Genomic DNA, 26,431 nt, shown 5'->3' on the forward strand with positions numbered 1-26,431 from the left:
ACAAAAGATTGAGAAGAAAATAAATAATCTGCTCTATGAGTCCCTTCTCAGTTTATCCACCATGTGCTGCCCATTTTCTGCATGAGCAAAACTGTGTTGCGGGATATATATGTTAATTTCTTCCTCATCAAGTCAACGCATGAGCATACTACATGTTAGTGAATATGAGTTTAGACTGTGAAGTTTTCAGTGTTGGGTAGTAACTAACAAAAATTAGCAATGGAACTAACATTTTTAATTGCAACTACAACAAATATCGGAGTAGTATGCTAAAAAATAAACATCCCTGTTTTTTGCCTAGCTTTAGCCAAGCAGGCTGAGGAATAATCAACACTATTTGTTCTCTCCCACATACAAACTCTCAAATGAGTTTGGTTTGATTCAGTGAATAATATGTATCCAGTGCTGTGTGCCCCCTACACCCTCATTTACCCTCATTCCAAATTGCCCCCTATACCCTCATTTACTATTCCCTACATTACTCCACTAATATAGTCCACTTGAAAGAGTGAATGGAAAAGAAGGAGTGAATTCGGACACTGATTGCACCGAAAGGGCTGTCGCTTTTGCAAAGTTTTTGCTTGCTGTTTAATATCATATGAAACTTAACAAACTGGCGGCTCCAGTAGTAAGATTTATCTTGAACTCTTCATGGAAACTATGTATAAAGCTTAATTAAACTTTTTAATAATTACTTAAAATAAATGTATACCTGTATGATATTATGCTGTAGCCACATTGGACCAGTGCAGTTTGGAAAATGAATGGATAAATGATTCAGCTGCGGGTAGCATCTTCTGGCGAGATGCGGGAATTCATTCGGTATACGACTCTCAAAGTGCATTATGGGTATTTTCTAGCAGTTGAGCGTACATCAGTTGAACACTCGTTATTGTGGGATTGAATGAGCGTACTTGATATTGTCCACTATGGTTTCGGACACCCCTACAAATGGCTGTCCCCTCAAATAGTGTACTATTTAAGGGTATAGGGGACGATTTTGGACACAGCCCTGATTTATATTAGTGAATCAGTTCATTCAAATGGTTCAGCTTTTAGTTGTATTTTTCAAAATGGTAGGTTCACTAGTTTGCTACTTCCAACTAGCATTCCTGTACCTCAAATCATATAGCATGGTGACACCAAGGTCAAGAGTTCAATTCCCAGAGAATGCATGAAAAATACCTTAGATAACAATGTAAAATACTTTACATGCATTTTAAAAGTTCAATTTCAGTTAGACTAAAGCAGTTTATATACATATATATATATATATATATATATATATATATATATATATATATATATATATATATATATATATATATATATATATATATATATATATATATATATATATAAACTCAATTATAACAGTAAATGTAAGCATACTTACTGAAAGTTTGACAGTACTGACCTACTTAAAATCTTACAACATGCATCAGAAAAAGGGAAGAAATTACAGTAATTGCTTACAGGGTTGCAGGCACACACAAGTTCTCTCACACACACACTCACATACTCAGTCTCTCCAGGGTCTTTGCCTGATCCTTTTCCAGCATGAACTCTAACTCACTTGTGCCATTGAAGCCAATGCCCTTTTTTGATCCTCTTTTTATTTTTTATTTTTAAATGCCCTGTTAGTTAGAGACATGTCTTTTATCAGAGACAAGTCTGAACTGTCTCTATTAAACTCTTTCACAGTTGCTCACACATACACACATGGCCATGATGTCATTCAAGATCACTCACTCAAACTGGGGCAAACTCTTTAGCACCTGGGTGTTAAAGAGTCACTGATTCAATCCAGCAGCAGCAGAAACACCAGCTGAGAGAGAGAGCTACATAAAACATCTCAAACTATAGGCACTGCCATGGGATCTGTTTTGACTACAGGGATCGGGATAAGAAGCAGTCGAAGAATCTGATCTTAGAGCAGTATGCATTCTTTGGGAACACCGGATCAGATTAAACTTGCAGTCTGGGCTTGCGTGTGCTTTATTTCTCTGGAGAACATATGTTTAAGAGCATGAGTGATTGTGAGGTTAGGATTGTCAGCCAAACATGCTGCCTGGTGTCTATCAGCCCACATTGACATATATTATAAGAGTCTGAACAGTGCACTGCACTGACCTGAATGAGCGGGAGGTTGTGGGTAATAGAAAATTTCGCCTAAGATGCCTTATATGGATTGTGTTGGTCATTCTGTATTTACGGGGTCAGTAATGTTCCTATTTTGGTTACATGAAAAGTCTCCTTTCCAAATTTTACTGGGTTATGCGAATGCAGTAATTGCTGAAGTATAGTCAAGTTTGAATTCCTGCAATCTTTTGCTTGTCTATCTGTTTTTTTTTTGTCTGTTAATGAAACACTTTTTGTTTATTTGGACTTGGTTTGATGTAAGAGTATCCTAAAACAGAGCCCAGCGATTTGCTGCATCGCAGTGTATTCATTCTTGAACCTTTTCTTTATAAACAATTATAAAACATTATAAAACTGTTTAATCTGTCCACCTTAGTACACAAACCACACAGATGTTTGGTCTGTGGTAGGCTAAACATGCTAAGTGCCTGCTGAGAGAATAAGTGTCATTAAAACAGTTCAGCAAACTGCTTTCTGGAGCATTACTTTAGCCTTCGAGTCTCTGTGTGAATGTGTATGTGCTTAAAAACACCTTTATGCCTGATGAAGAGAGTACAACATCTGTTCCTGAGGCCTTGTAAACTTTCTCTCTCTGTAAGTATTTATTTCCACCCCTATCTTTACCTTCCTCAACCTCATTTACCCTTTCTTCTGGTCAACCTAAAATGGGAGAACAGCTATTGAAGGGAAGTCCTGCTTGGCACTTTACATGAATAGAGTACAAAATAGGATCTAAAACTCTTTAACTTTTGGCAATTTGATTGTCAACCTCAGTAGGTAAAATTTTATATAATATAAATATTAAATACATATTTTTTTTCTAGTAATAAACATTAAACATATTAATCGATCGGTCGGTTTGCGCAGCGCTGCATAAAGTCTTAGTCGAACAAGCCTAATGCCATTTCACAATCAAAGCTTACGTAATGCTTCTTCAGGCAGCAAATTTTGAATGTGTGCATAGGATCTAAGGCGGATGAAGACAGTGATCATTTTTTGGGATGTTCTTCATCTTCACACAAATCAATTGTTTGGCCTTGGAGCACTTTAGAATATTTGTACTTTTTGAATAAATTTTGCCTGTAGTCATATCTGCCTGTTATATCCTGTGTTTTATATTATATAATACACAAATGGATAGGTTTATGGGTGGGGTTGGGTAACATGTTCAAACGTGTCTAAATAGTGTAAATATAAAAACAAATAAATGTTAATAAAATTATGCTGGCTGATTACATTGTGAATCACACCCCAACATATCATAATGGCAAAATTATAACCCAACATGTAATTTCATCATGACAATAACATTCCCATACCTAACTGTCAATGGAGTACCCTGCATGTCGAAAAATTACGCTAAAAGCAATGAAGCACCATGCAGGTCGAAAATTGGCACTAAAGGTGTGTGTTAAAGGATTAGTTCACTTTCAAATGAAGATTATCCCAAGATTTACTCACCCTCAAGCCATCCTAGGAGTATTTGACTTTCTTCTTTCAGATGAACACAATCTGAGTTATATTAATAAATATCCTGATGCATCCAAGATTTATAATGGCAGTGTATAATGGCAACGAGTATGAAGCTCAAGAAAGTGCATCCATCCATCATAAACATACTCCTCAGCAGCACCAGGGGGTTAATAAAGGCCTTCTGAAGTGAAGCGATGCGTTTGTGTAAGAAAAAAATCCATATTTAACAAGTTATAAAGTAAAATATCTAGCTTCCGCCAGAAGAAAAATGCATAACTGACGCAAATTCGTAAGTTGAATATGGAAGGCGTAGGACGTAAGCGTTTTGAGCTGCGAGAGGCATTAAACTTTCTTCAGAAGTTGAATACGGAAGGGGGTCTGGCAGAAGCTAGATATTTTACTTCATATCTTGTTAAATATGGATATTTTTCTTACACAAACGTATCGTTTCGCTTCAGAAGGCTTTTATTATCCCCTCAGAGCCGTGTGGAGTACGTTTATGATGGATAGATGCACTTTCTTGAGCTTCTTACTTGTTGGTCCCGTTCACTGCCATCATAAAGTCTGGATGCATCAGGATATTAATAAATATAACTCAGACTGTGTTCATCAGAAAGAAGATAGTCATATACACCTACGATGGCTTGAGGGTGAGTAAAGCTTGGGGTAATCTGTGTTTTAAAGTGAATTAATCCTTTAAAAAGTGACGCAGAGGGGTCCTGACCAGGCTTCAATACGTGACAAGTTGGGAGTGAGAATGTGTTGTAAAATGCTAGACCAAAGCGGTGAACATGATTTTACCAAATACATGTTCCTGGATAAAGGGACAAGTTTACAGTTTATGTCAAGTTTAGGCTTACAATCAGAGTTAAGGGCTTGTGCACCATTCTTATTCACCTATCATTTCCCTCTGATTTTAGGGATAAGTTATAGGTAGGGTTAGGTTTAGGGGTAGGGATAAGGTCAGTGCTAAATTTTCAAACAGGAATGCTGTTCCAGGATCAACAAACTATATTGATCCAGGAACATGTCTTATGCTGGGTACACACTAAAAGATTTTTGAAAACTTATAAGATTTTCAAAATGTGAGAGATCACAAACATGAGAACAAAAAAATCCTAGATTTAACCGCTTTGCTCCTATAGTGTGTGGTGTGCCATGGTGTGACAAAGACAGCACACCACACACGGACAGAGTCCCGACTGTGAACAAAATCTCTCGAGACTTCAGAATAAACATGACGGACAATAGGCAGGGAGCAATTGCTTTGATAGTGTTTGGAATGATGTTGTATAAACACAAGCTGATCCTCCATCTCTTCTGTCCAAAAGCATTTAACTTTATACTGCACCATGACTGCATTTGTTATGCTTCTGTCTTCTGTCAGCTTGCTTTCTGATTGGATTTTTTTTCATTTCACATGATAATCTCCAGAGGGTGCGCACGTTTGTCCTTGGGGTTTCCCCCTCACATCAGGATTTCTGATCGCAAACATTCAACATGTTGAATATTTACGATTCACGATCGGGACGCTTCCGACGTTCTTCTGAGCAGATTGAATCACTCTTAACACACTTCAGGAGAATCTCATAAGATAATCTGTAGGACCATTAAGATAATTGGGACATTACCTAGGATTGTCGGAAGGGGAGAAATCTGCCCAAAATCAGCCCGATTATCTTGTGTACCCAGCATTACTTGACAAAATCACGGTGACCTATAAAAGCAGTGTTGTGTTGGTTCCTCTTACCGGTGGATCAATCTTTATAAGGGCAATGTCTGCTTTTTCATCAACATCTTTGATCTTAGCATCATAAGAGGCTCCATTTTTAAGTTCCACCTTCACACGGTTTTTATTGGCTACCACATGGGCGTTTGTAACAATCAGGCCGTCGTCAGACACCATAAACCCTGACCCACTCGCCACTGCCATCTCACGCTTTGAGTACACCATCCTAATAAAAAAGAGGGAAAGGGCATGAAAGAGATGGAAATGGAGGTAAAGAAAAACACATTTGGTCAAATGTTCCTCTGTCTATTTAATGGACTAATGCTAATGTGAGAGCTAATGAGAGATCCTTACTTGCGGTAGAGTTCAATATGAACCACAGCAGGGGCGATCTTCTCTACAACATCTGCAATGAAATTGTACTTGTATCTCAGGCTGTTGGGGTTATCATGGACAGCTGAAACAAAAAACAAAAAAAAAAAAAAAAACAGAAAATGAGATGTAATGACAATGTATAAATGGAGGAAGAAATGGACAGTAGAGGACAAACATCTGAAAATATCAAATGACATCACTTAAACAGGACACGGAAAGGAATATGAGACTAGTCGTTAACTAAAAAAAGAAAAGTGGTGGGATTTTTCTGTGTAAATATATATATGGGACTTCTGTTGCTTACGTAAGTCAGCATCACACTCACACACACATACACACACGTGAGGAACAAGATCTGAGGAGTCTCTTGGAGGACGTGTCTGGAAATGTTGACTCTTGTCCTCTGTAATTTCAACATGAAGGAAAAGAAGTGAGAGATATTCTTTTCCATTTCAACCAAAAGAGTTTAATATCGGCACTCAAAAGCTCATAATATACACAAAGTGTATGAAAATTGCTCTTTTAATTTTACACGTTCGTTCCATCGCCCGCAGGGTCAGACTGTTTTGCATCACAGACACAAAGGCACAGCAGCTCTCATTTGATCCAATCAGTAAGACATTCGCTGCAAGGATGGAGGAGCCCTTTTAATTAAATGGGATCACAGAGACCCCAAGAAGACCTGGCTGTTGGAAAGCATGTAAGTTCAAAAGATAAATGTGTCTGTGGCCAGATGGGATTGTGCTAAGTGAGGGAACATTAAAATTAAAGAGTGGAGTGGTTTATGAAGAGCTATGCTGTTTGCTCAAGTGTAATTAAAGTCATATCCAGCGTGGCGCTGGCGTGCAGTAATTCAACCTAATTATAGTTAAGACTTCTCAGTTTTGCGGAAAGAAAACGTTCTGCATCATTTTCCTCGTCCATTAAACAACCAAACCCTTGATTTTTAGCTTCCTGGTGTGAATAAATATATATATATATGTATGTATAAAAACACCACCATTCATAAGTTTGGAGTCTGTAAGATTTTTTAAATGTTTTTGAAATAAGTCTGTTACGCTCAACAAGGCTGTGTTTATTTGTTAAATTATTACATAATTACATAATTCATTACTATTATATTATTATTCATTATAATATTACTATTACTACTATTTTCTATTTTAATATTTTTACATTTAAAATGTCATTTATTTCTGTTATGGCAAAGCAAATCAGAAAGGCTTCTGATTTGCTGCTCAAGAAACTATTTTCAACATTGATAATAATAAGTGTTTCTTGAGCACTAAAATCAGTATATTCGAATAATTTCTGAAGAATCATGTGACACTGACTCTAAAGAAAAGTGCTATATAGTACTATAAGATAGACTGGGTAAACCCAGCCTGATCTGCCGGCGATTTGATTTCACCCAGCAACTCAGTCTGGAAACCCGTACGTACATTTCTACTGCTTCTGTTACACTTTTGCGGGAACCAATCACAGACTGGCTTATCCACCTTGCTCGCTATTGGCGTGTATAACACGATGACGATAGAGAAGCGACGGCAAGCACGACCGTCAGTCCAATTCTTTTTAACCTCTCGACGATGCTGAATGAATTCTTTAGTTTAGCAAACAAATCACTCAAGTGGGTGTAAATACCACTCACTTTCATGTTTTTTTTTTGCACAACCTGCAAAAATCGCTCGATGCCATTGCTACTTCTGCAAACCGCTGATCAATGCTTAAACTAAACCTGTCTGGAGTTTTCACGTCGCTCTGCAAAGTACGTCACCCAGATCGTCGATCTGATTGGTTGAAGGACTATCCAATTGCGTGCTTAATGCTCGTTGATCACACCTCTTGTGCAGTAGAGAATACATACAGACTCCCCAGACCAATGTTCAATTTTAAATTGAGCTTGGTCTGTTGATAGCCAGACAAACTATAAGTGGTTCTTAGCTTGTAATCATAGGGGAACCACTTTTGGTGCTATGTAGCACCATATCTTTAAAGGTGCTCTACAGCACTTTTGTTAAATGGTGCTATGTAGAACCCATAAGAGGCGCCATATCACATTTTATTTCTTCAACAAAAATGGTGCTAAACAGCACCAAAAGTGGTTCTTTGGCTCGTAAAGAACCTTTAAAGGGGCTTAACAGGTTCTTTGTACAGCAGTGGTGCTATATAGCACCTTAATCACCCCAAAGAACCACTGAAGAACCATACAGGGGCTTAAGATTCTGTATATGGTAGCGGTGCTATATAGCACCTCAGTCATCCCAAAGAACCAGTGAAGAACCGCTGAAGAACCACTGAAGCACCAAGATTTGGTGCTATATGGCACTTAAAGTGGTTCCTCTATGATTACGAGCCAAAGAACCACTTTCAGTACTATATAGCACCATTTATTTTTAGAGTGAAGACTGGAGTAATGGCTACTGAAAATTCAGCTTTGCCATCACAGGAATAAATTACATTTTAAAATATATTCAAATAGAAAACAGTTATTTTAAATTGCAATAATATTTCACAATATTACTGTTTTTTTTATCAAATAAATGCAGCCTTGGTGAGGATAAGAATATTTTTTCGAAAACATTAAAAAATCTTACCGATATTTTATTTATTTATTGTTTATATTTATTATTATAAATAAATAAATATGTGAATATGCACATCTGTCTTTGAATACTGGTGATGTAGTGGTTAAAAATGGCTTAGAGTTTGGGAGATTGATTTCCAGGGCTGTTGTGAAACAGGACAAGCAGAAACAGGTTGCTCAGGTCATTTCTGCTGTATTGCTTTTGGGTAAACAGTATTAGAAAGAGCTCAAGTTTGACCGTGAGAATGAATCTCCTAAAATGTGCTATAAAAGGACAACTGTATGTACAGGAATGCAAATAAACTCTTCAGTCATTAACTGTCTAAATTCATCTTACATTTAGTGTACATCAGTCTGACTGAACTGGAGATTTACTCTGGGAAGTTAAAGGCCAAAGAATTCTAAACAAATCCTCCCTTTAGCCATGCAGTGGAAAGGCATTTGGTTTTTTTTTCCTCTTTGAAAGACAGACCTGTGATTAGGTCAAACGCACTGGCAGAGACAATAGAATCAGACATGCTTGTCTCATCTTGGCCCAAGCTCAGGTACTGAAACCCAAGAGGATCACAAATATTTAAACAAATCCATAACCTCTTATCTCTGACAGAACAAAACCTTTCTGGACATTTTATGAATTATTAGTGTGTATTCTGGCCACACTTCCTCTATAACCTTCAGAATGATTTAACCAGTGCTACTGTTGATGCATTTATGGTTTAAGACTCCATAACCTTTGCTCACAGTGTTGTAAGACTGTAACATCTGACAGTTAATCACATTACCAACCCTGACAGAACCAAAATCATTGTTGACATTCGCACCTGCATGCTTTTGTGCTTTTCTGCTGACTTTTCATCCAATGAAACGTTAGAAAACACAGTACTGAGCACAAAATTCCAACCATCACAATTAACCATCGTCTTCAGACCAAGAGGAAAAGGAAACAAAAGTTTATTTTATGACGGCAGAATATCCATTGTGGTGAGACTGACCAGCTCCACACCAACATTAAACAAGGGACAGCATTCAATTTAAAATCACATGTTTTGAGAAAAGCTCAAAACAAAATAAAACAAAATAAAAAAAGATCATGGTCAGGAAGAACAAAGTATACCTTTCACATGAAGCTGCTTTCGCACTGCCAATCTAAAATGATGAATAAGTAATCCAATAATGTAAAACACCTTATTATAAAATGGAGAGTTCCAACTCTAAATTCCATTAAATCAAATGGACAAATCTCATTTTTATGGAATACTGAGGTATTTACTACAAATGATTTATCCATGCACACCTTTTTTATTTCAGTTCATTTGCCCTCAATACCCTTAATCAAAATAGCTATAGCAAACCAATAGCAAACCATAATTGGATCCAACGATCCAATTAATTCGATAAATAAAATCCTACATTTGTTCTTGTTTGCGAAGCCGTTTCACTTAGAAATGTGCCACAGTAAGCAGGAACAGACTATGGCAATCTTCCATCCCTATTAAAAAAGTTAAAGGTGCCCTCGAATGAAAAATGTAATTTACCTTGGCATAGTTAAATAACAAGAGTTCAGTACATGGAAATGACATACAGTGAGTCTCAAACACCATTGTTTCCTCCTTCTTGTGTAAATCTCATTTGTTTAAAAGACCTCCGAAAAACTAATCTCAACATAACACCGACTGTTACGTAACTGTCACAGACACGTCAGGTTCCACCTCACTTCAGTACCCGCGCACCCAATCACCAGCGTACTAATCACCGCCACCTGAAGCTCATCACATCAGTCATCAACACCAGCACTTAAACCCCACACTCACACACACTCACTGTCCGGTCTCGTTTGTGTTACACCAGTTGTAAACTTACCTCAAGGACTCCCAAGGCGATACTTACCCAGCCTCATCATCTCCTTCGTCTCCATTGTCTCCAGTCTCCTCGTGTGCCTACCTACCAGTGTGTGTGAGTGTTTCCATCTGCCTTCTCCAGCGTCTCCCTCTTCAGTCATCTGCAACAACAACAAGGACAGTATTATCTCTCATTCCACCTCTGAGATCTTCCACCACTTCATTCACCACCCGTTTTGCTCTGCTGTTTGCTCAATAAACATCTTAACTGCTTTTATTCCTGCCTCCGGTGTCTCTGTTATAACAGAAGACCGGACCATAACAGCTAAGCATCAGCATGAGCCATCAGGACCCCTTTCAGGAGCTCGTGGACGTTTTACGTCGAGCACTCACCTCACAACCACCATCACCATCACCAGCACCCACCGCTGCTGCCGCTTCCGCATCCACCGCCACGGCTGCTTCTCCAGTCTTCACCGCCAGTCCCATGGCCAAACCGGCGCCCTACTCTGGATCGGCGGAGGAATGCAGCGGATTCCTTCTGCAGTGTGAGTTGGTTCTGGAGATGCAACCGCACCTCTACCCCACCGACACGGCTAAAATAGCGTTTATAATATCACAACTGCAAGGTAAGGCCCTTCTATGGGCGGATTCTCTCTGGACTCAAAGAAGCTCTGTCGTTAAATCATACCCTGCATTCGTCTCTCACTTCAGAGAAGTCTTCGGAAAACCCCTGACCGACTCGTCTACTGGTGAGAAATTGTACAACCTTAAACAAGGAAATAAGAGTGTTAATGATTATGCCTTGCAGTTTCGAACGCTAGCCGCAACCAGTGGTTGGAACGAACAAGCCCTCATCACCACCTTTCGACAAGGGCTGGAGCCCAACGTGCGGTTGCCTCTCGCTGCATACGAGGACTCCCTAGGACTCGAACGCTTCATCCAACTCGCCATCCGCGTGGGTTCTCGTATGCAGTCGTGCCTCCTAGAGCACCAGAGCCAGCCACCAACCACCACACTCCTCCGTCGGTTCGAACCCGTCAGCTCCCCAGAACCAGCAAGTGAACCAATGCAAGTGGATAACTCCCGCTTATCTTCTACAGAAAGACAGAGACGGCTGACCCTGAATCTATGTCTATATTGTGCTTCCCCTGGGCATGTAATCTCCACATGCCCAATTCGTCCTCCTCGACCCGTGGTGAGTGCCATCATTCCCTCAATCCAAAAAATGAAACCACTCACTACTGTAGTAAACCTTACTGCTGCTAATGCTTCTATTTCAGTGGTGGCGCTCCTCGATTCAGGGTCAGCAGGAAATTTCATCTCCGGCGCCCTCTGTCGACACCTCGGGCTCAAGACCTCGCCTTCTCCGAAGGTTTACAAGGTCCACTCCATCACGGGCAAACCCCTGAGCCGAAGAATGATCCGACGGATGACTGGACCACTTCAGCTGCAAGTGGGTATCTTCCACACTGAGAACATCCATCTGCTGGTTCTGGAGGAATCCACCGCTGACGTGGTTCTAGGGCGTCCATGGTTGGAACAACACAACCCCACCATCTCCTGGCGCACGGGCGACGTCCTGAAGTGGGGCGACCACTGCTTCTACAGCTGCTTCCCAGACCTTCCTACTCCAAGATCTCCTCTCTCCAAAGACATCTCCATTAACGCAACCTCCATCGAAAGTCCTGTGGATAAGCGCTCCGTCGACATTCCACCCGATTATGCCCACTTCAGTGACGTCTTCTGCCCGCAACGCGCCTCCAAGCTTCCTCCACACCGGCCATGGGACTGCGCCATCGATCTGTTGCCGGGTGAACCAGTGCCTAGGGGACGCATATACCCCCTGTCAGTACCGGAGGAGAAGGCCATGGAGGAATATATCAAAGGAGGCCCTAAACCAAGGATACATCCGCCCGTCTACTTCCCCTGCTGCTTCAAGCTTCTTCTTTGTGGCCAAGAAGGACGGAGGCTTGCGGCCCTGCATCGATTACCGCTCCTTAAACAAGATAACCGTCAAGTTCAGGTACCCACTTCCCCTCGTCCCAGCGGCCCTGGAACACCTCCGTGGTGCCACTGTGTTCACGAAGCTGGACCTCCGCAGCGCGTATAACCTCATCCGGATACGCGAGGGGGACGAGTGGAAGACCGCCTTCGTCACGCCCACCGGCCACTACGAGTACCTCGTTATGCCGTATGGCCTGGTCAACGCCCCCTCCGTATTCCAGGACTTCATCCATGAGGTGCTCCGGGAGTTTCTCCACAAGTCCGTCCTAGTGTATATAGATGACATCCTTATTTACTCCCGGAGCCTGGCCGAACATCGCCACCACGTTGCGGAGGTCCTCCAACGCTTACGGCAGTTCCATCTATTCCTGAAAGCAGAGAAGTGCTCATTCCATCAGCCCTCTGTCCACTTCCTGGGATACGTGATAGATCACAGTGGCATCCGGATGGACGAGGGGAAGGTGTCCGCCATCCAGAACTGGCCAACCCCAAGTACCATAAAAGAACTCCAACGCTTCCTAGGTTTCTCCAACTTTTACCGCCGTTTCATCAAGAACTACAGCACCATCGTCAGTCCACTCACCAACCTACTCCGTCATCAGCCCAAGTCTCTGTCCTGGTCCCAACCTGCCAACGAAGCTTTTGAACACCTCAAGAAAGCCTTCACCACCGCTCCCCTCCTCGTCCACCCCAATCCAGACCTGCCATTCGTCGTTGAGGTGGACGCCTCCACCACCGGAGTGGGAGCGGTCCTATCACAGCAGCAGGGGAATCCAAGTAGGCTCCATCCATGTGCCTTCTTCTCCCGCAAGCTCAGCGGCGGAGGTCAATTACGACATCGGGGACCGGGAACTCCTGGCTGTCAAGCTCGCCCTTGAAGAGTGGAGGCATTGGTTGGAGGGAGCTAACCATCCGTTCCAGGTACTCACTGACCACAAAAACCTCGAGTACCTAAAGGCTGCCAAACGACTCAACCCTCGCCAAGCCAGATGGGCGATGTTCTTTTCAAAGATTCAACTTTACAATATCCTACCGTCCAGGCTCCAAAAATCTCAAAGCTGACGCTCTCTCACGTCTCCATGCACCCGAGGAAAAGAACGAAAACCCCGACACCATCCTGCCCGAATCCATATTTATGAGCCCCATCGCGAGTGGTCAGAAGAGACACTCCCCTCCTCCAATGCCTCCTCACGAACTCCGCCGGGTTGCCCCCAGGGCTTGCGTTACATCACCCGGACACGACGCACTCCACTCCTGCACTCCGTTCACTCTTCACTTGGCACTGGTCACCCGGGGGTCAATGAGACCCTCTCGCTGCTCAAACAGCGCTTCTGGTGGCCAAACATGGCCAACGACGTCAGAAGGTACGTGCAGGGCTGCAGGGAGTGCGCCATCTCCAAGAGCCCACGCCATCTTCCCACCGGCAAGCTCCATCCTCTGCCCGTTCCTGAGAGGCCCTGGTCACACCTGGGGGTCGACTTCGTCACCGACCTCCCAGAGTCTGAGGGTAACACATGCATTCTAGTCGTCGTAGACCGTTTCTCCAAGGCCTGCCGCCTCATTCCCCTGGAGGGTCTACCCACAGCCATGACCACAGCCGAGTTAATGTTCAACCATGTCTTCCGTCATTATGGAATCCCCGAGGACATTGTCTCTGATAGAGGACCTCAATTTATCTCCCGAGTCTGGAAGGCTTTCTTCTCGCTCCTGGGTGTGACCGTCAGCCTATCGTCTGGATACCACCCTCAGTCGAACGGGCAGACGGAACGGAAGATCCAGGAGATCGGCCGCTTCCTGCGTACCTTCTGTCACGGCCACCAGAACTCCTGGAACCAGTACCTGGGTTGGGCCGAGTACGCCCAGAACTCCCTCCGTCAAGCCACCACTGGATTAACACCTTTCCAATGCGTACTCGGTTTCCAACCCCCACTGTTCCCCTGGAACGGGGAACCCTCCAACGTTCCTGCCGTCGACTACTGGTTTCGGGAGAGCGAGAGGGTATGGGACTCAGCTCACCACCAGTTGCAGAGAGCCCTGCGCAGGCGCAAGATGACAGCCGACCTTCGGCGCTCCCACGCTCCAACCTACCAACCGGGGCAGAAGGTCTGGCTGTCCACCAGGGACATCAGGATGCGCCTGCCCTGCAAGAAGCTGAGTCCCCGCTTCATTGGCCCATTCACCATCCTGCGACAGATCAACCCCGTCACCTACCGGTTACAACTCCCTGCACAGTACAAAAGAATTCATCCCACCTTCCACGTGTCACTATTAAAACCTCACCACCCTTCTGTTCTTCCCTCCACAGAACCTGACGTGGCAGCCGTCGAGCCCCCCCTTCCACTCATCCTGGACGATGGAACTGCTTACGTGGTACGAGAGATCCTGGACTCCCGGCGCCGTGGTGGTCTCTTGGAATACCTGGTGGACTGGGAAGGCTACGTCCGAAGAACGCTCATGGGTCCCCAAGAATGATATCCTTGATCCTGCTCTGTTACAGGCTTTCCACACCAACCACCCAGACAGGCCTGCCCCACGACCTCGAGGACGACCACCACGACGTCGGGGTCCTCGGCCCTCAGGAGCGGGCCGTGGGAGGGGGGGTACTGTCACAGACACGTCAGGTTCCACCTCACTTCAGTACCCGCGCACCCAATCACCAGCGTACTAATCACCGCCACCTGAAGCTCATCACATCAGTCATCAACACCAGCACTTAAACCCCACACTCACACACACTCACTGTCCGGTCTCGTTTGTGTTACACCAGTTGTAAACTTACCTCAAGGACTCCCAAGGCGATACTTACCCAGCCTCATCATCTCCTTCGTCTCCATTGTCTCCAGTCTCCTCGTGTGCCTACCTACCAGTGTGTGTGAGTGTTTCCATCTGCCTTCTCCAGCGTCTCCCTCTTCAGTCATCTGCAACAACAACAAGGACAGTATTATCTCTCATTCCACCTCTGAGATCTTCCACCACTTCATTCACCACCCGTTTTGCTCTGCTGTTTGCTCAATAAACATCTTAACTGCTTTTATTCCTGCCTCCGGTGTCTCTGTTATAACAGTAACAGTCGGGATCATTAATATGTATGACCCCAATATTTGCATATGCCAGCTCATGTTCAAGGCATTACACAAGGGCAGCCAGTATTAACGTCTGGATCTGTGCACAGCTGAATCATCAGACTAGGTAAGCAAGCAAGAACAATAGCGAAAAATGGCAGATGGAGCGATAATAACTGACATGATCCATGATATCATGATATTTAAAGGGGCCACAGCCTAAATCGGTGCATAGTTAATGATGCCCCAAAATAGGCAGTTAAAAAATATTTGGGCTGGTATTTTGGGTATTTTGAGCTGAAACTTCACAGACACATTCAGGGGACACCTTAGACTGATATTACATCTTGTAAAAACTGGTTCTAGGACACCTTTAAAAAAAAAGGTAGGCATGTTTTGAATATATGTTTTGAATGCAAACATAAACATACTGCAATTAGACTAATCAACTATATAACATGGCAGAACAATTGTTTGTCCTTATTTTTGTCAATAATAAAATTATTTATATATATTTTTTCTTTTCAATATTAAAAAAGGCACATTACCTTACCTGTGGTAGAAACATTGTAACTCACAGCCTGGCTAATTTCTTTAGTAAAACCTAAAGTTACATTTTTACAAACTAAACCTGCAAGAATATGCTAGGCTCTGACCTAAATACATCAAAGTCTACGTTTAGGCCTTTGTGTTTTTACTGAACCACTGCCAGTGAATGAACTTACATTTGTCCTAGAGATCCTGGGTGTCTCTCACTGGGGGTGGAGACATACAGTACAGACTGTAGAAAGCAGGTTGCACCATCAACATGAGCACCACTTTTTGTTCATATTACATTACATCAAAAGAAATAGCAAGGCATTTGAATGAAGATTAAATGCTATCTAAGAGTGTTCAGTGAAAAGTTTGATTTTAAAATATATTGAGCATGTTACAATAGCTTTATCTGAATTTGACTATAAATCTTCAATCCAGATGTTCAAAGACTTTGAATTCAATAAACCATGCTAGGACATTTTAATAATATTTGCTAACATGTTAACTCATGTGAACTCAAGACACTATAACAAATATTTTTTGTTCACAATGGATTGAACATAAGAATGTTCAAAAGTGTGGTCAGTAAGATTAAAAAAAAAAAAAAAACTTTTATTTATTAAGTTCATTAAAAGTTAAATAATTTATGTTACAAAAGATTTCTATTTTAAATAAATTATGTACTTTTCTGTTCATGAATAAAAACATGCATCACTGTTTTCATAAAAAAATATTAATATGTTTTCAAAGTTGATTACAATAATAAATGCTTCTTGAGCAGAAAATAAGTATATTAGAATGATTTCTGAATGATCATGTGACACTGAAGACTGGAGTAATGATGCTGAAAATTACATTTTTAAATATATTCAAATAGAAAGTTATTTTAAATTGTAATAATATTTAACAATATTAATATTTGGTGACCATAAGAGACTACTTTCTAAAACATAAAAAAAAAAAAAATCATACCAACCCAAACTTTTGAACAGTAAGTATAGACCTATGTGGATGAAGGAAGGGTAAATGATTCTATTCTATTCTATTCTATTCTATTCTATTCTATTCTATTCTATTCTATTCTATTCTATTCTATTATTTCTGCTCTGTTCAGGGAGAGCTCCCTTCCTGGCTAGCACAGTGATAACAAAAGTCAATAGAACCGGTGAGGGATTGAAACATTGCGAACATGAACAGGTCATGCCTGTGGCTCTGAGTTTTAGTTATGGTGTCCAGTTACAGATGTGTAAGCTCCGTCTGAGGCCTCTCTGTGGGGTTTGTGAAGGTTTCAGTCTCGAGAAGTGTGTTTATTTGAGTTCAGTCGAGGCCTATGTAGGTGAGCAGAGAGAAGGAAACGAGTCCTTATTGTGGGAAAGTCCTACTGCCCTATATTACACTACAGAGGCACAGAGACTAAAGGAGAGGTGGCTGTAGGAGAAAGAGGGCTGGAGAAAATTTATTTGCAGGATATGGCATGATTTTAAAGAAAAGGAGAAGCTCTAAGCTCCAGGGCAGTGAGAAAAAGAGACATAATTCAATATGACGAATCATGAAACATTAATAATGAGTCCGTTTTTGTTCATAACAGAATTCATTCACACTTACGTGCCTGTCTATTCTTGTACTTATAGATATGCTAATTACTAGACTGAAAATACAAGTGTAGACCTTTTTGTGTGTGTTAGTATAAGTAAAAAGAGTTCAAGCACTTGACTGCACTGATAAACAAACATGCTTTTTATAACATGCTAATTGAAGAGAGTTAAACAAAGGCCGATTCTGCACAAACAGAGCGCACATACATATATACAAAGAACAAAACCTTACTCAGACTTTATACAATACACATTAGTGGAACAAAGAGGCAAATAAAGGATGAAATCTTTTAACTCGACATGCACACCATCACTGCAGTTCAGAGTTTTGGAGAAAGGTCAATAGTAAAGGATTTGAGAGACTGTGATTCTTTACTTTGCATTAGCAGCATGATGTGAGAGAAAGAGTTCAAAAATAGATGTTGGAATGGATAAACATAAACCTGGTGAGACTGGTGGAGACAAGTGATGGTGGAATTTAAAAAGCATAAAAAATCAGTCAATGAACAATAGTAAAAAGTTTTTTTTTTAATAATTTGATGTAAATTAAGTCAATTTCCACTACTATAAGACAAAAATAACATGATTGTCATGATAAAGTAAAGTAGCCGTCAAAACAAAACTTTATGAAAAAATATATTATTTTTAGGGCTTCAAGTAATTTTTAAATTTTCCATCGGCATTCTCCCCTAAAAGTGATCGGGCAGACCAAACTGTAAGTTCATAGAGACTTAAAACTTTGAGGGCTGGTAGTGCTCACAAAGTCTACAACGTCACCAAGGCTTGCCCCGATAGGCCTGACGGGGGCGCAATAGTGGTTAAAAGTGCGAAATCGCTCATGACTCCCGAACAACTAGGCATAGGCTCAAGTGTCTTATTTCGTTGGAATCCTCTTTGGCTCAGAGCGGACAAGATGTATGCCTCGGGTTCACTCATTGAAATTTTCGGGTACTTTTGTGTACTCCTAGATTTTTTGCCAAACCAGACCAGTGCAGAGATTCTCCAGAGTCTCAATGTCAATAATTATCAATAAAAAAAATTAAATTCTGATTCACGGTCTTTCGAAATGGGTGGATCCACTTTTAATAAACTGCATAACTCATGAATAGAATGAGATTTTCACCAAACTCAGCACACCTATGTAAGAGCTCATTCTGTGGTCGCGTGAAAAAAAATGCGGTGACTGGTGACTTAGACCCCATTAATTGCTGTTTGCAGCTATATTTTTATTTGAATTTGCAGTGAAATGCGATTTGAAAGAGAAAGAGAAAGAGAAAGAGAAAGAGAAAGAGAAAGAGAAAGAGAAAGAGAAAGAGAAGCCAGAGACTGGAGAAATATGTGCCTCATCAGCATTTGTAAGGCTACTGAACAAATCTACAGAAGTCTGGACAGGACAAACCTCGGAGCGCCGATATGAAATCCACTGAACAAACACACACAACATATAAATCAGATAAAAGCACATAAACCTGCACAGACATACCTCAGAGAGCCATTTAAAGCCTGAGACAAAAACACAGATATGCTGAGTGTCTGTATCCTGAGAGAAATCCAATGCTCTGGTTATACATTACACTGCAATGAAGAACTGTGATTCTTGATTCTTCATACACACAAATAAACTGACATGAACAAGAACAAAGACAAAAGACACATGAAAAAAAGTGCCAGCAGAACAAATGCACAAGACACAAAATACAAAACACTGGGAAAGAAGCCTGAAATACTTAAATACTTAATGAAAACCATGCAAAAGAAGAACAGAGAACACTGACGTAAGCTTAAACACACACTGCCCACTACTCTTTCCAGCTCTGGGCCCTTATAGAGATTTCAGGATTACAACCGATCCCAAAGATCCAATATAAACCACTCACAAATACACATTTACAAACACATGGCTCCTTTTTCTGACTCCTTCTATTTAAAAAAATGTTCCAAAACTTAGTGATCTGCCTACAAAACATAATTATATGCTGTTTTAATATGCCTAATTTTTCTAAAACAGCATAGATCCTTCGCAGTGAGGGCAATCACAAAATGCATTGCAAAAAGCTCAGTGGAAAAACAAACCCAAGATTGCTGACAAAGAAAAAAAGCATGAGAAATGTCAATTTAAAGGGTTAGTTCACCCAAAATTCTGTCATTAATTACTCACCCTCATGTCGCTCCACACCTGTAAGACCTTCGTTCATCTTCGGAACACAAATGAAGATATTTTTGATGAAATCTGAGAGAGGTATCTCCATATAATCCACACTTTCAGGGTCCAGAAAGCTACTAAAGACATCGTTAAAACAGTCCACGTGACTGCAGTGGTTCAACCTTAATTTTATAAAGCGACAGGAGTACTTTTTTGTGTGCGAAAACCAAACAAAAATAATGACTTTATTCAGCAATCTTTTCTCTTCCCTGTCATTATTCTTACGCAGTTGCCGCAGTAAGCAGAGTGAAGGCTTCTGTGTTTACGTCCGAACGCCGGCTCAGTATTGGCCAAAGCTGATCACGCGACGTATGCGAGGCCAATAATGAGTCAGCGTTCTGACAGAGAACCTGGAAGCGCTGGATGTAAACAAGGTATGAGAATAACACAGAAAAGAAGATATTGTTGAATAAAGTTGTTATTTTTGTTTTTGCGCACAAAAATTCTGGTAACTTCATAAAATTAAAGTTGAACCATTGCAGTCACGTCGACTGTTTAACAATGTCTTTAGTACCTTTCTGAACCTTGAAAGTGGTGATTATATTGCTGTCTATGGAGGAGTCATAAACATCTCAGATTTCATCAAAAATATCTTAATTTGTGTTCCAAAGATGAACGAAGGTCTTAAAGGTTTGGAAAGACATGAGCGTGAGTAATTAATGACAGAATTATCATTTTTGAGTGAACTAACCCTTTAACCTTCTATTCAATTCACAGTAGAAATTGCTGAGTGTAATTAAAATGTATTATTTTACCCAATATTTATGTGTGCTATGTATTTTTATGATTATTAAAGTACTGCAGTGTTCATGAGTCGAGTTGTCTCTGCAGAGCATTTCAAATGATATCAGAACAGTGGTGTAAGTTCCATTCCCCTCCTTGGGTTAACAGTGTGCAGGCCATTTCCTTCAGTCCCAATTATTAAAAACCCAAAACTGGCTAAAACATCTAGTCTTGTAGGAGGGTGTCTGGATTATTTTCTTTTTGCTTCAGTAAAAATATGTTTCCTGCTGAATGCATAAGGCTCACAATATGACCTAAATCTACAGCCAGCGAAGGAGAAGTGTGCAGAGATGCAGGCAGCTTCAGATCCAGATGAAAATGACATCATGAGCTCTGCAGCAGTGTGTTTTCTTTAGGTGAGGCCAGGACTTGGAAGCCACAGACCTCTCACAGCTTGGCACTTTGCTTAGAGCCTTTATTAGGCCAATATGCAGAGACAAGACGGATGTCAACAGTTATGCCAGACATATCCTTAATATTTTAGCTTCTAAAAACACAAGTGTTTGTGAGCCAACAAGTGGATGAGGATTCACTATAACAAATCCAACAAAAGACCAAGACAACTATCCACTTTCAGCCACAATTTAAGTTTCAATGTGTGCCAAAAATGAATACATTGAGGCTCTTTCAGTAAGAGTAATGAAGAAACAATTAGGAGCAAGATAAAGAGAGACCACATTTCAACTAAAAAATAGGACCTTTATCATTTTTAAAACTATCTCATAAAAGTAGATCCCTTACAGCCTGCTCAAATTCATCTCTAAAAACCTTCTATCTAACACAAATATGTACAAACACAGAAAGTAAGATGTGAGAGGCTTCATTTTAAGAGGTGAAACTGTATATTCTGAGGGCACACACACACACACACACACACACACACACACATACTAAAAGAGCACAAGCTGCTCTGGTTTTTCTCCATTCATAATGGACTTAATAGGTCAGACTGTGTTTGTGTATCCTATGAGTAAGTGCTATGACCAGACTTGATGCTATGACCAAACTTGAAACACATGAGGGTCAAAATGCATTAAAATAACTAATTGCAACTGAGTGCAGAGACTTAAAGATGGTTCACCCAAAAATGAAAATTCTGTCATCATTTACTCAGCCTCGAATTGTTCCAAACCTGTATGAATGTCTTTCTTCTGCTGATTACAAATAAAGATATTTTGAAGAATACGGGTAACCAAACAGTTGATGGGCCCCATTGACTTCCATAGTATGGGGAAAATAGATGGAAGTCATTGGGGCCCATCAACTGTTTGTTTTTATTTGTGTTCAGCAGAAGAAATACATTCATACAGGTTTGGAATAACTTGAGGCTGAGTAAATGAAGACAGAATTTTCATTTTTGGGTGAACTATCCCTTTAAGCAACACACAAGAAGCATGGCTGAAGTTGAACCTTTCTATCATTGATCAATTTACACTCAGTTTGAAGAACTCATAGTCTTTTAATAATGTAGCCGGAATGGCCCCAAGTTCATCCCAAACATGATGATACAGGCATAAACCCAAGCATGACTCAAACACTTATCATTTCTGTTACTGGTTGAGATTTTTAAGTTTATCCAATTTGTCTACGTACTAATAGAAACAAGACATTGTCCTCCTTTTTTGATTATAGAATATATGACTAAAATGAGTCTGTCTGCCATTTAATTGCATGATAAGAAAGCAACATCCCCAACCAATAGGGGTTACAAAGGAACATATTTAGATCATAAAAATGGGGTGCATAGTTTTGCAGATGATGATGAATATACCATCCAGCAAAGACCAGCATATGCTGCCAACATCTGGACTTTCTCCTCCATGCAATCAATCCATCATTCTTTCTCTCATCTATCAATCAATCCATCTTTCTGTCATGTGAAATTACATATTAAAGTGCACATTGTTAATTAAAATTATGTTTAAATATGTTTAAATGAACATGTAAACTGTGCAGTTTGTTTTGGTGAGGTACTCACATGTCTCACACCCTCCCCGCTGTATGAAGAGCACCGGCGGCTGCTGCAGGCTCTGCGCTCGGTTACTGACCCGCTTCAGTTCGCAGATGTTCCGATAGGACACCCCATCACTGCCGCACACAGGGTCGCTGCTTTTACACACGCAGATGCCGTGTTTCCCTCTCCTCCTAACGGTAGCGGAGTGGCCCACTCCTCCGGTAACGGAGCACTCCAAACTCTCTCCACACACCGGGTCCCCAAGCTTACCCACCCCGCCGCACGCCTCTCCTTCTCCGGATGCGCACACCAGACAGCAGTTACAGTGATCCATCACCTGCCCTGTTGGACAGTCCTTCGGCATTGTCGGACACATGGACTTATCACATTGACTCGGACATCCGCCGATCACATAGCGTTTACTGAGGCGCGCATCGGCTTGCAACGATGTTACAAAGACACAGATGCAGAACAGAGTTACCCAAATCATATTGATCAACGTTAAATAAATAAGGAATGTAAATTGAGAATTATGCGGCTTTAAATGTCTGCTAAAACCAACCCAGCTGCCTCCTAGCGGGAATAATCTTTGGACCGAGCTGTGTAAATTTGGTGCGCTGCGGGAGCGAGCACAATGCGCGTCTCTTGAGTTTCTGCTGGCGCAGCGTTTATAAAAGAGCCCCGGATTCCACACGCACACTTCACCACAATGACAACAAGCGCTGCGATTGGTCTGGATGTGGGAAAACTCTCTCAGACTGATGTGGAATCAGAGCAAAGCAGTTTCTGATGCTTTGAAACCCTACTCACTGCACGTTAACATTTTCGATGAAAAAATGTAATTGTAATGGGATAATTCAAAGAATTTTCAGGATTTGTTTCTGTAATGTGTTTCTCGTTTTGACTACAGTGATGTCTAATACTATCAGTTTTAACAACGTGGGAAAGAATAATTAACATGCTAAATGTTTTAAACAAATTTAGCCTTTTTTTTTTAAACAATAACATACACTCGGGAGGTCAAGGAGGGTTGTAACAGTTTCAATGCACATAGCCTAACTATTATTATTATTATTATTATAGAACAGTAATGTTAATACTGTTATTATTGCTTGCATATTACCAATTCTCGCCAGCTGAAATTAAAAAAAGAAATGGAACAAACAGGAATACTTTTACAGAAAGTGTGTGGAGTAGCTAAAAGAAAGCAGGAAAAGTGTTTAATGGAGTTCTGGAATTAGCTTTTCAACATTGCAATCTCCTGAAACCTTAAGCTAAACTATATTGAAAAAGGTGTCAAAGGAGACATCTGACTCAATCCTTAAAGTGTCACTAGTTAAATGTGTATACAACCCACAGAAAGACAAATAAACTAATTCCTATTTACCACAAACCAGCACAAACACAGTAAGAATGTGTATCTGGGCTTCTTACTGTATTTCCATTGTTATGGAAAACTATCACATTTATGAATCTGATGGCAAACAGACCCCAAGATCCAAATAGCTATAGCAAATTAATTGAACCCATAATTAAACCATGCAGCAAACAGAGTCATTTACTTGTGGTGCTGACTGAGCTTCAGCTTCCTGCCATAATTTACAGGCACTTGAATTAAGCTTGATAAACATTTTTGTGGTAACACATGGACTGCAGCGTTCATGGATGAGAGTGAGTCCAGGAATTTTACAGGCCTATAATGTGTCTTGCAGAGCTTGTTCGCACACCAACTACATGTCTGAGATGTTAGTGATAGGTCTATCTATATTTTTATGATGCTGCATGCAACAACAAAAAAAAAAGATTAAAAAATAAAAATAATTAGTCTAAATACTGACTCTAAATTATTTGACTGACCAGACTGTTAGGCTGTTTCAGTGTCTTTACGAGGGATGAGGCCTGACAACTAGGGCTGGGTTGTTATTGTGGTTAAATGGAACTGAGAAACTCAAAGAGGGTGATTTTATGGTTTTCTTCATGAACAAAGCCTTTTAAGTTGGACAGTTCTGACTAATGGTTTAGTTATCCTTTCAATTTCAATGACAACAACAAAACGCTAGGTCAGCGCTATACAATTTGAAGAAACTTGAAAAGACTTGTCTGCAGATGATGAGTAAACAAGAGAAATGTTGCTGGTACTTTTTGCCTGTATCCCAATAAAACATTTTTTTTGATGTAACATAAATCTGTTGATTGACTTGGTTTTAGTAACTGTTATGCAGAAAGTGCTTAAAGGGTTAGGAGAGGGAGTAAAATCTTTGCGTGGCAGGGGGAGCTGCCACTGGACCTGCCACGGTTATGCGCGCCTGCCTCGGGACCTGCCACCGTTATATGCGCCTGCCTCGGGACCTGCCACTTATATGGCAAGCCACAGATATACGCGCTCCACGCGAGCCACGAGACGCGCTCTATTATGGACAAAAAGAGCAAATAAAATATGAGTTAAGATGACAAATAGTGCAATCCTGCTCTTATTTATGTATCCGTTTGCTTTCATGTGTCAATCGCAGTGTCTGGTAGCTGTAAACAGTGAGAGATCTTGAGGCAGGCGCGACGCTAAACTGTGGCAGGCGCGACGCTAGTAATAGTCACGAGACGCGCTCCATTATGGACAAAAAGAGCAAATAAAATATGAGTTTAGATGATAAATATTGCAATCCTGCGCTTATTTATGTATCCGTTTGCTTTCATGCATTAATCGGAGTGTCTGGTAGCTAAACAGTGAGAGATCTTGAGGCAGGCGCGACGCTAAGCTGTGGCAGGCGCGACGCTAGTAGGAGCCACGAGACGCGCTCTATTATGGACAAAAAGAGCAAATAAAATATGAGTTAAGATGACAAATAGTGCAATCCTGCACTTATTTATGTATCCGTTTGCTTTCATGTGTCAATCGCAGTGTCTGGTAGCTAAACAGTGAGAGATCTTGAGGCAGGCGCGACGCTAATAGAAGCCACGAGACGCGCTCCATTATGGATAAAAAGCGAATAAAATATGAGTTTAGATGATAAATATTGCAATCCTGCTCTTATTTATCTATCCGTTTGATTTCATGTGTCAATCACAGTGTCTGGTAGCAGTAAACAGTGAGAGATCTTGAGGCAGGCGCGACGCTTAGTAAGAGAAACGCGACGCACTCGGGCAAAAAGAGCAAATAAAATATAAGTTAAAATGATAAAGAGGGACAGGATTGTGCACTGTTTGCACGCCTGCATCAATCGGCATTTATCATATATGCATCATATAACAGTGGCAGGTCCCGAGGCAGGCGCGCATAACCGTGGCAGGTCCCGAGGCAGGCGCGCATAACCGTGGCAGGTCCCGAGGCAGGCGCGCATAACCGTGGCAGGTCTTAGTGGCAGCTCCCCCTGCCACGCAAAGATTTTACTCCTACTGAGGGTTAGTTCACCCAAAAATTAAAATTCTGTAATTTATTACTTACCCTCATGTCGTTTCACACCCGTAAGACCTTAGTTAATCTTTGGAACACAAATTAAGATATTTTAGTTAAAATCCGATGGCTCCGTGAGGCCTCCATAGGGAGGGAGTAATGTCACTTCCTCTGTCAAGATCCATAAAGGTAACGTAGGGGAGAGTGGGGACAGTTGCAACGTGTGGCAGTTGCAACATTGCTGATTTATCCAATTAGGAATGAGCTAGAGTCATGACATTCCTACTGCACATGCTCAGTATGCCCCTCCTTCTTTCTGGAAGTTAACAGCTACATGCTAAACCTCCTTATAGGAGAACTGAAATTCAAGGCAAAAAAGTAACTTTTTTTACTACTAGATTTTTTGTCATACTGTCTAAACTGTTTAAGTATTGTTTTTTATAGTTTTATAGTTTGAATGTGCATTTTCTTAGCTCTTAACAGACTTGGGTACAATGTGTTCAAGCTAATGTGTTAGGCTAGCATCACTAGTTTTAAGATGGCTGCCAGGGGGTGGGACAGTTGCAACGCATTGTTGCAACTGTCCCCACATGGTGTTGCAATTGTTCCTCATGACAATAATAATGACAATTAGATAAAAATTTATATAAAAGGCAATTCAGTGGTTTGATAAAGAACATATTTCAATAATCAGGTATCTCCTCTTTGTATTTCAGCAAATTGCTTTTTAAAAGTCAAACTCTGCAGTGTATCCTACA

The 26,431-nt window shown here is 41.1% G+C and overlaps 1 protein-coding gene across 1 annotated transcript in view; it reads right to left on the reverse strand.

Moving 5' to 3' along the window:
• htra1a (HtrA serine peptidase 1a) overlaps window positions 1–22,898 on the reverse strand; it is a 36,245-nt gene extending 13,347 nt beyond the window's left edge. Inside the window, exons 1-3 of the mRNA XM_067367272.1 lie at window positions 22,310–22,898; window positions 5,699–5,801; window positions 5,366–5,570 (exon numbers count right to left, since the gene is read on the reverse strand). Of these exons, the coding sequence (XP_067223373.1) occupies window positions 5,366–5,570; window positions 5,699–5,801; window positions 22,310–22,775 (774 nt within the window). The 5' untranslated portion in view covers window positions 22,776–22,898. The remainder of the gene's footprint in view (window positions 1–5,365; window positions 5,571–5,698; window positions 5,802–22,309) is intronic.
• Window positions 22,899–26,431: the final 3,533 nt, after the last annotated feature.

The sequence above is a fragment of the Chanodichthys erythropterus genome, chromosome 18 (genome assembly GCF_024489055.1).
Source record: "Chanodichthys erythropterus isolate Z2021 chromosome 18, ASM2448905v1, whole genome shotgun sequence".
NCBI classification, from domain to species: domain Eukaryota; kingdom Metazoa; phylum Chordata; class Actinopteri; order Cypriniformes; family Xenocyprididae; genus Chanodichthys; species Chanodichthys erythropterus.